Here is a 12605-nt window from a genome sequence, read left to right on the forward strand (position 1 = left end):
GTCAAGGAGGCGGGATGAGGGGGTGGGGAGATTTTGAAGCTTATGAAGTCCACATTGAGACCACTGGGCTGTAGGGTTCCCAAGTGGAATATGAGGTGCTGTTCCTCCAGCCTTTGGATGGCATCGTTGTGACACTGGAGGCGGCCCAGGATGGACATGTCGTCCAAGGAGTGGCAGGGGGATTTGAAGTGGTTCGCAACTGGGAGGTGTTGTCGTTTGTCACAAACCGAGCGTATCTGGTCCCTCGTCCGCTCCACTTCCCACTAGCCCCACCATCCCTGGCACTTTTCCCTGCAACTGCAGGAAGTACTATACGTGCCCCTACGCCTCCCCCCATCACCTCGAACCCAGGCCCCAAGAAAACCTTCTACATTAAACAGATGTTCACTTGCACATCTGCTAATGTGGTATATTGTATCTGCTGTTCCCGATGTGGCCTCCGCTACATTGGGGAAACCAAGCAGAGGCTTGGAGGCGGCTTTGTGGAGCACCTACGCTCAGTTCGTGACAAACGACAACACCTCCCAGTCGCGAACCACTTCAAGTGAAGGCGATCAAAGGTGCCTCAGCTCCCATGACTGTACCGAAGCTTAGGAATGTAGTGATTGGAACGAGATTGGCCAGATGGATCTCTTTGGCCATGAGTTTGCTTATTGGGGCTGTTAACCTGGGCCAATCAGGGAGTCCTGGTTGATCAATATAAACAGGGGTCTCAGAAACTTTCCTCACTTGAGGGACAGGCTCTGAGATAGCTGGTCAAAGTCCACGTACTGTGCACGTGCGGATAAAGAGTGACTTGGTGACAGGATACCAGCCTCCATACAGTTATTTCAGGCTGATAAGTGGCAAGTATCATTCGTACCACACAAATGTCAGGTAATGATCATGTCCAAAAAGAGACAGACAATCTAATCACTGCCCCTTGACAGTCGAGGTGTTACCACCACTTAATCCTCCACTATCAACATCTTGGGGGTTAGAATTGAACACAAGCTCAACTGAACTCACCATATACATATGGTGACGATAAGGGCAGGTCAGAGGCTAGGAGTGAGTAATTCACCTCCTGACTCCCCAAAGTTGTCCATCAACTGCAATGCGCAAGTCAGGAGCATGATGGAAAACTTCCCACTTGCCTGGATGGATGCAGCTCTAACAACACTCAAAGCAGCTTGACATCTTCAAGGGTAAAGGAGTCTGCTTGATTGGTACCATATCCACAAGCATCCATTTCCTCCACCACCGACGCTCAGTAGCAGCAGTATCATCTTCAAGATGCAGGGTAGAAATCCTTAGATTTCAAAAATTCTTAGACAGCACCCCTCAAATCCATGACTACTTTTATGTAGAAGGTCAAGGACAGCAGATACATGAAAAACAACCACCTCAAAGTTCCCTCCAAGCCACTCACCATCCTAACTTGGAAATATATTGCCGTTCCTTCGCTGGGTCAAAATTCTGGAATTACCCCCTAAACAGCATTTGGGGTCTACTTACAGCTTATGGACTGCAGCAGTTGAAGAAGGTAGCGCATCACCACCTTCTCAAGGACAACTAGGCACAAGAATAAAATGCTGGCCAGCCAGTGACACCCACGTACCAAAGTGAATAGAAAAAAAGAGACTTTACTTCAAAAGTAGCTTACTAAAGTTTTGGGGTAGCCTGAAAAGATAACAGATTCTTTAGGTTCTTTCCTCCATAACCCATTACTCGTTTTAGACCTGTAGAACATAGAACAGTCCAGCACAGTACAGGCCCTTCAGCCCACAATGTTGTGTCAACCTATTATCCTACTCAAAAGATCAAAACTAACCTGCATACCCTTCACTTTACTATCATCCACGTGCCTATCCAAGAGTCACTTAAATGTCCCTAACGTATCTAACTCTACTGCCAACGCTGGCAGTGCATTCCACGCGCCCACCACTCTGTGTAAAGAACCTACCTCCAATCACCTTAAAATTATGCTCCTCGTGATAGTCATTTCCACCCTGGGAAGAAGTCTCTAACTATCCACTCACCATATACATATGGTGACGATAAGGGCAGGTCAGAGGCTAGGAGTGAGTAATTCCTGGCATATATCTATGCTTCTCATCATCTTGTCTACCTCTATCAAGTCACCTGTCATCCTTCTTTGCTCCAATGAAAAAAGCCCGAGCTCCCTCAACCTTTCCTCATAAGGCCTGCCCTCCATTCCAGGCAGCATCCTGGTAAATCTCCTCTGCACCCTCTCCAAAGCCTCCACATCCTTCCTATAATGAGGCGACCAGAACAGAACACAATATTCCAAGTGTGCTCTAACCAGGGTTTTATAGAGCTGCAGCATAACCTTGCGGCTCTTCAACTCAATCCCCCTGCCAACGAAAGCCAACACACCATACGCCTTCTTAACAACCCTATCAACTTGGGTAGCAACTTTGAGGGATCAATGGACGTGGACCCTCTGTTCCTCCACACTGCCGAGAATCCTGCCATTAACCCTGTATTCTGCATTCAAATTTGACCTTCCAAAATTAATCACTTCATGCTTTTCTGGGTTGAATTCCACCTGCCACTTCTTTGCCCAGCTCTGCATTCTGTCAATGTCCCGTTGCAACCTACAACAGCCCTCCACGCTGTCCACAACTCCACCAACCTGTGTGTCATCGGCAAACTTACTAACCCACCCTTCCACTTCCTCATCCAAGTCATTTATAAAGATCACGAAGAGCAGAGGTCCCAGAACAGATCCCTGAGAAACACCACTAGTCACTGAGCTCCAAGCTGAATACTTTCCATCTACTACCACCCTCTGTCTTCTATTGGACAGCCAATTCAGTATCCAGACAGCCAAATTTCCCTGAATCCCATGCCTCCTTACTTTCTGAATGAGCCTACCATGGGGAATCTTATCAAATGCCTTGCTAAAATCCATATACACTACATCCACTGCTCTACCTTCAATGTGTTTTGTCACATCCTCAAAGAATTCAATAATGCTTGTGAGGCATGACCTGCCCCTCACAAAGCCATGCTGACTATTTCTAATCAAATTGTGCTTTTCCAAATAATCATAAATACTATCTCTCAGAATCCTTTCCAATAATTTGCCCACCACAGAAGACAGACTGATTGGTCTGTAATTCCCAGGATTATCTCTTTCCCTTTCTTGAACAAGGGAATAACATTTGCCACCCTCCAGTCATCTGGTACTACTCTAGTGGACAGCGAGGACACAAGGATCGTCACCAAAGGCGCTGCAATCTCTTCCCTTGCTTCCCATGAGCAACCTTAGGTAAATCCCGTCCAGCCCAGGGGATTTATCTATCCTCATGTTCTTCAAAGTTTCTTGCACATCCTCCTTCCTAATATCAACCTGCTCGAGCATATCAGCCTGTTTCACGCTGTCCTCACAAGCTACAAAAGGTCCCCCTCACTGGTGAATACTTATGCTGAATGTATATTCAGCAGGGCAGCATGGTGGCACTGCTGCCTCACAGCACCAGGGACCCAGTGTGGAGTTTGCACGTTCACCCCATGTCTGTGTGGGTTTTCTCTGGGAGCTCTGGTTTCCTCTCACATTCCAAGGATGTGCAGGTTAGGAGGATTGTTAAAATGCCCATACTGCCCAGGGATGGGTAGATTAGACGATTAATCATGGCAAATGCAGGATTGCAGGGAATAAGGTAAGGGGGTGGGGTTGGGTCTGGGTAGGATGCTTTTCAGAGGGTTGGAGAAAACTCAATGGGCCGAATGGCCAGCTTCCACATTGTAGGGATTCTATGTATGGAACTACAATAAATCTAAATATTTTAATTACATGTTCCTTTTAGTCAATTCATGCCTTAAATTTAACTTCTCCTATATAGCTAGAATCAGTTTAGTGTCTTGGTTAGCTATATTGTTCACAACAGATATTGATTTGCTCTTTTTGGGTACTTAAGACTGATGGAAGAATTCAAGGTATACCACATTATCTTCAATCCATCAAGCTTCTTGCTTCAAGAATCTTTGTTTGTGCTCATTGTATTTAGGCTACATATTTTGTAGATAAATGCTCTTCAGCAACAGTAACTGAGCAGTGATTATTTCTGATACATTAGCCTATACGAAGTGGTGAGTAAGGGAGACACAGATTTGGAACTGGCATGTTTTAAATCCTCTCCTGCACAGATTAATCAAGTCCACTATTCATTTATTTATATTAAAACACTCTTACTGGAAAGTTATTAGAAGCAGAGAGCTAACTACATTGGGGAATCTAATGATAATGGTTAGAGACATTTGGCCTTTTATTTGCACAATTTTGTCAATTATTTAACTGTCTAAACATACAACAGAATAGAAAAGTGCATGGGGCAGAGACAAGCTGTATCACAAGAAAAAAAAAATTAATGCTATTAAAATAGAAGAAACAAATATAATCTACTAACATACAAAAACAGATTACTTCATATGGGGTTGTATGTGAACTCATTATCCATTAGTTTCACAAGCTAAGTTTTCCTGATATTCACTGTGACGTTATTGTATATAGAGAGTCATAGAGTTCTACAACATGGAAACAAACCCTTTGGTCCAACTCGTCTACGCCAACCAGACATCTCAATCTGACGTAGTCTCATATCCCTAAACCATTCCTATTCTTATACCCAACCAGATGCCTTTTAAAGGTTGTAACTGTACCAGCCTCCACCACTTCCTCTAACAGCTTGTTCCATTTATGCATTACTTCTGCGTGAAAAAGTTACCCCTCAGGTCCTTTTTAAAATCTTTCCCCTCTCACCTTAAACCCATGCTCTCTAGTTTTGGACTCCCTGACCCTAGGGAAGAGATCCTGGCTACTCACCCTATCCATGCCCCTCATGATTTTATAAACCTCTACAATGTCACCGATCAGCCTCCAATGCTCCAGGGCCAAAAAGGCCCTAGCCAATCAGCCTCTCTCCATAGCTCAAATCCTCCAATCTTGGAACATCCTTGCAAATCTTTCGACACCCTCTCAAGTTTAACAACATCTTTCCTAATGAAGGATGACCAGAATTGTATGCAGTATTCTAAAAGTGGCCTAACCAATGTCCTGCACAGCAGCAACATGATCTCACAACTTGGATACTCGATGTTCTGACCAACTAACTACCTTCTTCACCACCCTGTCTTCCTGCAACTCCACTTTCATGGAACTATGCACCTGCACCTCTAGGTCTCTCTGGCAGCACACCCCAAGATCTTGCCATTGACCATACACATCCTGCCTGGTTTGCCTTACGAAAATGCAAAACCACATGTTTATCTAAATTAAAGTGCCATCTGCCACTTCTTTGCCCATTGGCCCATGTGATCAAGGTCTTGTTGTACTCCGAGATACTCTTCTTCCCTATTCATTACACCACGTATTTTAGTGTTACCTGCAAATTTACTAACCATACCTCCTATTCACATGCAAATCGTTTAAAGAAGTGACAAAAAGCAGCAGACCCAGCACCAATCCTTGTGATCATAGGCCTCCAGTCCCAAAAGCAACCCTCTACCACCATCCTATTTCTCCTATCTTCAAGCCAATTTTATATCCATTTGGCTAGCTCTCCCTGGATCCCATATGATCTAACGTTATTAACCAGTCTACCATGCAGAACCTTTGAATGCTTTACTCAAGTCCATACAATGTCTGCCGCTCGGCTTTCAATCTTCTTTGTCACTTATTAAAAAAAAAACTAATCAGTCATTGCCTTTCTAAACGCATGTAAATCCTGCCCATCAGAATCCCTTCCAACGAACCTACTCACCACTGACATAAGGCTCACCAGTCTACAGTTCTCTGGTTTTCCCTTACAGCCTTCATTAAATAACAGCACCACATTAGCCAACCTCCAGTCTTCCGCCATCTTACCAGTGGTTGTCAGTGATCCAACATCTCAGCAAGGGGCCCAGAAATCTCTTCCCTACCTTCCCACAAAGTTCTAGTAAACACCTAATACATGTTGTCATCACATGGAATGCATGTGTAACATCTTATGCAAATATAGCAATAGGCATGTACATGTTAAGGCTTGTATATTTTTGAAATGGGGTTCAGCAGTGGAGGGTCAAGATGCATGGGGGTGCGGGGGAGCAGAGTTAGTGACGTGAGGATTGGGGGTGGGGAAGGCAAAGAGGATCAGAGCAGGTGGGAAGAGTGAGAATCAGAGGCGATGGGGAAGTGTGTGGGAGTGCCTTGAGTGGGATGGAGGGTGGCGAGCAAGAAGAAAGTGCAGTCCTACCATTTAACGCTTGGTACATGTATTCTCCAGCTTTTTCAGCATCTGAAACCGCTGCACGCAGTTTTGGCATAAGAAATCTTCCATGTACTTTGAGTGAATGAGATCTTAACTGTTCAATTACTGGGGTGGAGTACGAACACCTCGGGCATCTATAATTTCCACCTTCTGCAACATTCATATAGAAAAACTACATTCAACTTTTAACACAATTATGCGTCACTTTATTCACAATAATATTTTCTCATACAATTAATCTGATAAAAGTGAATGCTCCTTTCTCTAACTTCAATAAAACTGAATTTTCAAGTGTTTACCTACTATATAATGTTACTGCGGCCTAAAAACATAACTCACATGAAAAATCCAAGTATTTATTGTATCAATAACACAATTATTGCAGGTAATTCTGTGTAGTAATACTCTTGGAAGCAGTTTAGTTTAGTAACTTTGCTCAGTCAGAACTGCTCTAAACGGTCTTTAAAATTAGCCAAGCTTAATGAAAGCTAAGATTTGACGACAATCCTAAGCAAGAAGTCAAAATACCTGAGCTAGTAATCTGGATGTCATTTTTCAAGCCGCTCTTTCTTTTTCTAATTTGGGTAAAAGGAAGAAAGGGTTAGCTTTTTACACATAATCCAAGGCCCCTCTTTTACCATGCTGTTCTTGACCCTTCAAATTGATTTTTAAAAAAGCAATATATTATCTAAATAGAAGAGGTTGCTGAGTTCTAAGATGCAAAGGGGCCTGGATGTCCCAGTGCATGAATAAAAACAGGTTAGTATGCAGATACAGCAAATAATTTGGAAAGCTAATAGAATGTTATCATTTGTTGCAAGAGGAATTGAATACAAAGTTAGGGAAGTTATATTTCAGTTATTCAGAGCATTGATGAAACCATATCTGGAGTAGTGTGTGTAGTATTGGTCTCCTTATTTCATAGAATCATACAATCCCTCCAGAAAACAGGCCATTCAGCCCAACAAGTCCACACCACCTCTGAAGAGCATCCCACCCATTCCCCTACCCTTTCTGTAATCCTACATTTCCCATAGCTAATCCACCTAATTTACACATTCCTGGACACTACGGGCAATTCAGCACGGCCAATCCACCTAACCCGCACAGCTTTGGACTGTGGGAGGAAACTGGAGCACCAGTGGAAACCCATGCAGACACAGGGAGAATGTGCAAACTCCACACACAGTCGCCCGAGGGTGGAACTGAACCTAGGTACCTGGCACTGTGAGGTAACAGTGCTAACTATTGAGCCATCGTGCCACCCTTTTAGGAAGGGTGTGAATTCATTGGATGTAATTCCAAACATGTTAACCAGAACAAACCCTGGAATAAAATCGGTTTGTCTTATAAGGCAAGGTTAGATGGTGGTTGTATCAATTGTGTCCACCCCAGTCCAACACTGGCATCTCCACATCATGGTATCCAATGGAGATTAAGAAAAGCAAGATATGACTTGATTGAAATAAATATCTTGGAGGGGTCTTGACGGGATGCATGTGGAAAGATTGTTTCCTACTGTGGAGGAATCACAAACTAAGGGTCACCATTTCAAAATAGGGATTGCCCGTCTAAACCAGAGATTTAAAAAAAAAAATCTTTTTCTCACAGAAGGTTCTAAGTCTTTGGAAGTCTTTCTCAAAAAGGTGGTGGAAGCAGTCTTTTAAATTTTTTTTAAAGGTGGAGTTGGATGAGTTCTTAGCAAGGGGGTAAAAGGTTATCAGGAATGGGCAGGAATCTGATGTAATTAGATCAGCTGTGATCTTACTGAATGGTGGAGCAGGTTCAAGGGGTTAAGTGGCCTAATTCTGCTCCTAATTTATATGTTCATATTATTGCAAGACCTTCCAAGTATTTTAATCTGTTTTAGTTCATTTTCACAACTTGACAGCATGCAGAAAGATTTAAAATTTTGCACTTTTAGATGTTGCAAACAAATTGCTCCCTTCAAATTCATATATGAAGTCACTTGGTGGTACAAAACTTTAATATTGCTGAAGACTGGGCAGGGGACAGGAAGAGAAGAGACAGACAGCCAGAAACATTTTACCAAGGCTTCTTGTCTTGCAGTTGCAGTCATCAGGACAAATGCAAGGAAGCCAAATTTCAAAATACAACTCTGGCCAATTTGTTACCGTGAAGCAAGCAACAAGTAACTTCTTTTAAAAAATAAATTCATTCATGGGTATGGGTTTTGATCCGGTGACACTCAGGGATAGTGATATGGTTTCAAGTCAGGATAGTGAGTGGCTTGAAGGGGAACTTGCAAGTGGTGGCGTTCCCATGTATCTGCTGCCCCTATCCTCAAAAGGCAGTGGTTGTGGGTTTGGAAGGTTTTGCCTAATGGTGACGTTTGAAGCACATTTTGTACCTGGCACCCACTTCTGTTTTTCGGTGTTGGCGGTGGAGGGACTGAATGTTTTTAAGATATTCGTGGAACCATAAGCTTCCCAAGCTCCTAGGCAATTCAAATAAGGATACAAGGTTTGAATGTATTTATTCCATTTGTAGACAATGAGTTCTTGCATATGAATGCATGCTGTTTTCATAAACTGAAAATGTACCACATTGAGGTCACGTGTTTTCTTAAGTCAGTTGTCAGTGCAGCTATTGGCATACTCAGGATTATTCAGCAACTATGCCCATTTACAAAGTTACAACTAACTGTAAGACATTTTGTTTTGGTCACGTATGCTCTGTACTCTGCCTATTATGAACAACTAAACATTCCTGTTTGATTTGATTAGCTCGTCATGAGAACACATGGCCCATGTACCTGCCAATACACCCGCACTGAAATTCTTTATTTGACTGCTGATGCGATGCCAGGTACATAGGCAGGCTGTAGAAAATAACTAATTGAGGATAAACAAACTGGTATAGTGATAGAGTCCTGAAGCTTTAGGAGTTTATATTTAGGTTTAAATTTAGGACTAAGAGTAGAAGTGGTTAAGTGCAGTCAGATCTATGTGCGAAAGTCTCATTTTCAGAAATTATCAGAATTATCATTTATTCAGAAATGATCAAAGTGGACTATATTTCCAATGTGTAAGGAATGTAGCATTAACACAATTAATTGAAGTGAAACATCATTTGCCAACATGCATTGGGAACATAAACAAATCACATTTGAGTAAATAAATCAGCATTACCTGCTCTTCGTAACAGGATGATGGCATGTTTTGGATGTTAAGTGAATCTTTTCATGGTTACGAAGTCCTGCCAGAGCTTTAAAAAGCCGTGCACATTGCCCACAACGATATCCTTCCACTGCAGCACTGTGCTTCACCGTACTGTCCAAGTACGTTTCTTTCACCTGGGAAGTATGATCTCCGCTCAACACCTCATTTCCTGTTGTCTTAAGTGTTTAAAATGGCATTAATTTTCCAGCAAATAACTAAGAGGGATGTTTTATACTGCACTCTTAAAATATCTAAAATTTGCAGTTTAACGCTCCTATTGTAGACAAAAACTTCTCAAATCAGGCAAAAGTGACTACCCTTGACATCAAGGCAGCAATTGACCACATGACATCAAAGAGCTCTTGTAAATCTGGGTCAATATGAAGCAAGAGGAAAAACACTCCACTGTTCAGAGTCATATCTGTTGTATATGGGTCTAAAACTGAGGAGTGGGCAAAGCAACCTAGGACCTCAAAGAATAGACATTTGGGCCTCTACAAAGTCTCAGTAAAAATAACTAATTGCTATGATAAACATAAGTTATGCTGATAACATGCACTAAAGCACGGGTGCAATTTCCCCTCCCTGGAGGTGATGAGGGAAAATAATCGCATGCATTTGTTCTGTTGAGAAAATTAGCCCTTTCTTCCCAGTTCTGCAGTTAAGTGCTGGATGAGAAAGTCCATGGGCATGTTTCAGTTCTCCAGCAATTAAAACCCTTAAGTGGGCAATTAATGTCAGTTCAAGAGCCTCAACTTGCCCCCAACTGATCACCTACCTCTCCAGTGAGCAAGGAAGGCGACTACTTGCTTAACTGGAAAACCATGGCAACCTATGGCCGAGTGGTATTATCGCTGGACTGTTAATCCAGAGATCCAGATAATGTTCTGGGGACCCAGATTCGAATCCAACCATGGCAGATGGTGGAATTTGAATTCAATAAATATCTGGAATTAAGAATTTAACGATGTCCATAAATCCATTGTCAATTGTTGGAAAAACCCATCTAGCTCATTAATATCCTTTAGGGAAGGAAATCTGCCATCCTTACCTGGTCTGGCCTACATGTGATTCCAGATGCACAGCAGTGTAGTTGACTCATAACTGCCCTCTGGGCAATTTGGGATGGGCAATAAATGCTGCCTAGCAGCAACGCCCTCATCCCATGAATTAATAAATAGAAAATAAAAAAGATTTGGGGACTTTTGATTTCCCCAGATATTGGCAATTGGAGGTATGGATTACTGGGCAAGAGAGTGGCTTCTGGAAAAAAAAAATCATCCTGCACCCCACTCGACAAAAAATTTACCTTCACCACTGACCACACTCAGGCTCAAGCTTAGAAAAGAGAAGGGAACATTACATCCTATATTTTGTTGACTTGAGAGAGATTATTCTACTTAAATCAGTAGATTTTAATAGAATCCCTACAGCATGAAACAGGCCATTTGGCTCAACTAGTCCACTCTGAAGAACATTCCACACAGTCCCACCCCCCTACCCTATCCCTGTAACCCTGCATTTACCAAGGCTAATCCACCTAGCTTGCAGATCCCTGGACACTATGGGCAATTCAGCATTGCCAATCCACTTAACCTGCACATCTTTGGAAATAAGAAATAAGGAAACCAAAGAACCCAGAGGAAACCCAAGTAGGCACGGGGAGAATGTGCAAACTCCACACAGTCACCCAAGGGTGGAACTGAACATGGGTCCCTAGCACTGTGAAGCAATAGCGCGAACCACTGAACCACTATGCCACCCCATTCATCGTGATGATCTATGGCTTTATTGGTAGCAACTGTGAATTCTTCCTCAACCACACTACACCAGACAGGACCTGTACTTCCCTACACTGAAGAGGATTAGGGCAGCAACCTTTCTTACAAGCAGCAGCTTGCACAGCATAGTGAACTGGCACGTCTATTCAGCAATACTGAGCACAAAGAAACAGGGCTGCGATTGTTGAAAGCCATTTGTTCCCAGTCCCTAGACTTCTCTGCGGGGCTTCCTGGCCCAACCATCAGCTGCTTCATTAATGAACTTCCGCCTATCAAAGTCAGAAAGAGAAATGCTCAATGATCATTGCAGTGTTCAGCACCATTTATGACTCTTAGGATACTCAAGTAGTTACAGTCCATATTAGCAAGACCTGGAAAACATTCAAGCTTGGGATGACAAATAGCAAATAAGTTCTGTAACACACAGTTTCAGGAAATCACCAATGAGAGAGAATTTAACCTATCTCCCTGTTCATGTTCAACTGCATTTCTGTTGCTGAATCTTCCGATAACAACATTGAGGGGTTACTATTGATGAGAAACTTAACTGGACCATCCACATGAATATTATAGCTGCAAAAGCTATTATAGAAAGAACATTCTGTGATGAGTAACTTCCCTCCCGATTCCCAAAAGACTGTCTACGATCAGTAAGGTAGAAGTCAGCATTGCAATGCAATAATTTTGATTTGGTTGGTAGAGTGCAATACAACTCAATCTAGAGTAAAGCAGCCTGCTTAATTGTCACTCAATCCACAACTTTTAAACATTCACTCTCTCCAACACCAGTACAGTGGCAGTTGGGTGCATTACACACAAGAAAGATGTGTTGCAGCAACCTGCCAACACTTCTTTGACAGCACCTTCCAAACCTGTGACCTCTACCACCTAGAAGGACACAGCAGGAGATACAGCACCTGTAAGTTCCCCACCAAGCAACACATCACTCTGATCTGGAACTAAATCATTGCTCCCTCCCTGTGGCTGGGTCAACATCTGGAACTTCTTCAGGGTATACATATAGCAGCTCAAGGTGGTGGCTCATTATCATCTTCAAGGGCAAATGGGGATAGACAGGAAATACTGGCCTTACCAGCAATGCCCATAGAAAATCATCATATGTGCTCTGCTCAAAACAGGTCCTTGGTTCATAGTCCTCTCCATATCTGCGTCCTCTGCCAGTCTTTTCATTTCCCAATATCTTCCTACAATTTTCACATAACCCAGAAGAGACAGTTTTGATTATGATCATCCAACTTGAAGTTTTCCCACCGTGCCATCTCTTTCAAATCCAGCTCCTCTCAAGATATGCTCTGCACAGCCTCTGCCTGAGTTTAGGAAACATCTTTATTTGCTCTTTGTTCTTAGAACCATTTCACCTGTTA

At 42.7% G+C, this 12605-nt stretch overlaps 1 protein-coding gene across 1 annotated transcript in view; it reads right to left on the reverse strand.

Moving 5' to 3' along the window:
- The window catches only part of LOC125481535 (zinc finger protein 462-like), a gene marked incomplete at both ends in the record, with an annotated part of 13713 nt that extends 1288 nt beyond the window's left edge, over nucleotides 1-12425 (reverse strand). Inside the window, 4 exons of the mRNA XM_048593232.1 lie at nucleotides 6243-6407; nucleotides 6786-6832; nucleotides 9410-9615; nucleotides 12314-12425. Of these exons, the coding sequence (XP_048449189.1) occupies nucleotides 6243-6407; nucleotides 6786-6832; nucleotides 9410-9615; nucleotides 12314-12425 (530 nt within the window). The remainder of the gene's footprint in view (nucleotides 1-6242; nucleotides 6408-6785; nucleotides 6833-9409; nucleotides 9616-12313) is intronic.
- Nucleotides 12426-12605: the final 180 nt, after the last annotated feature.

The sequence above is a fragment of the Rhincodon typus genome, unplaced genomic scaffold, assembly GCF_021869965.1.
Source record: "Rhincodon typus isolate 14 unplaced genomic scaffold, sRhiTyp1.1 hic_rhity00002534, whole genome shotgun sequence".
Lineage (NCBI taxonomy): Eukaryota > Metazoa > Chordata > Chondrichthyes > Orectolobiformes > Rhincodontidae > Rhincodon > Rhincodon typus.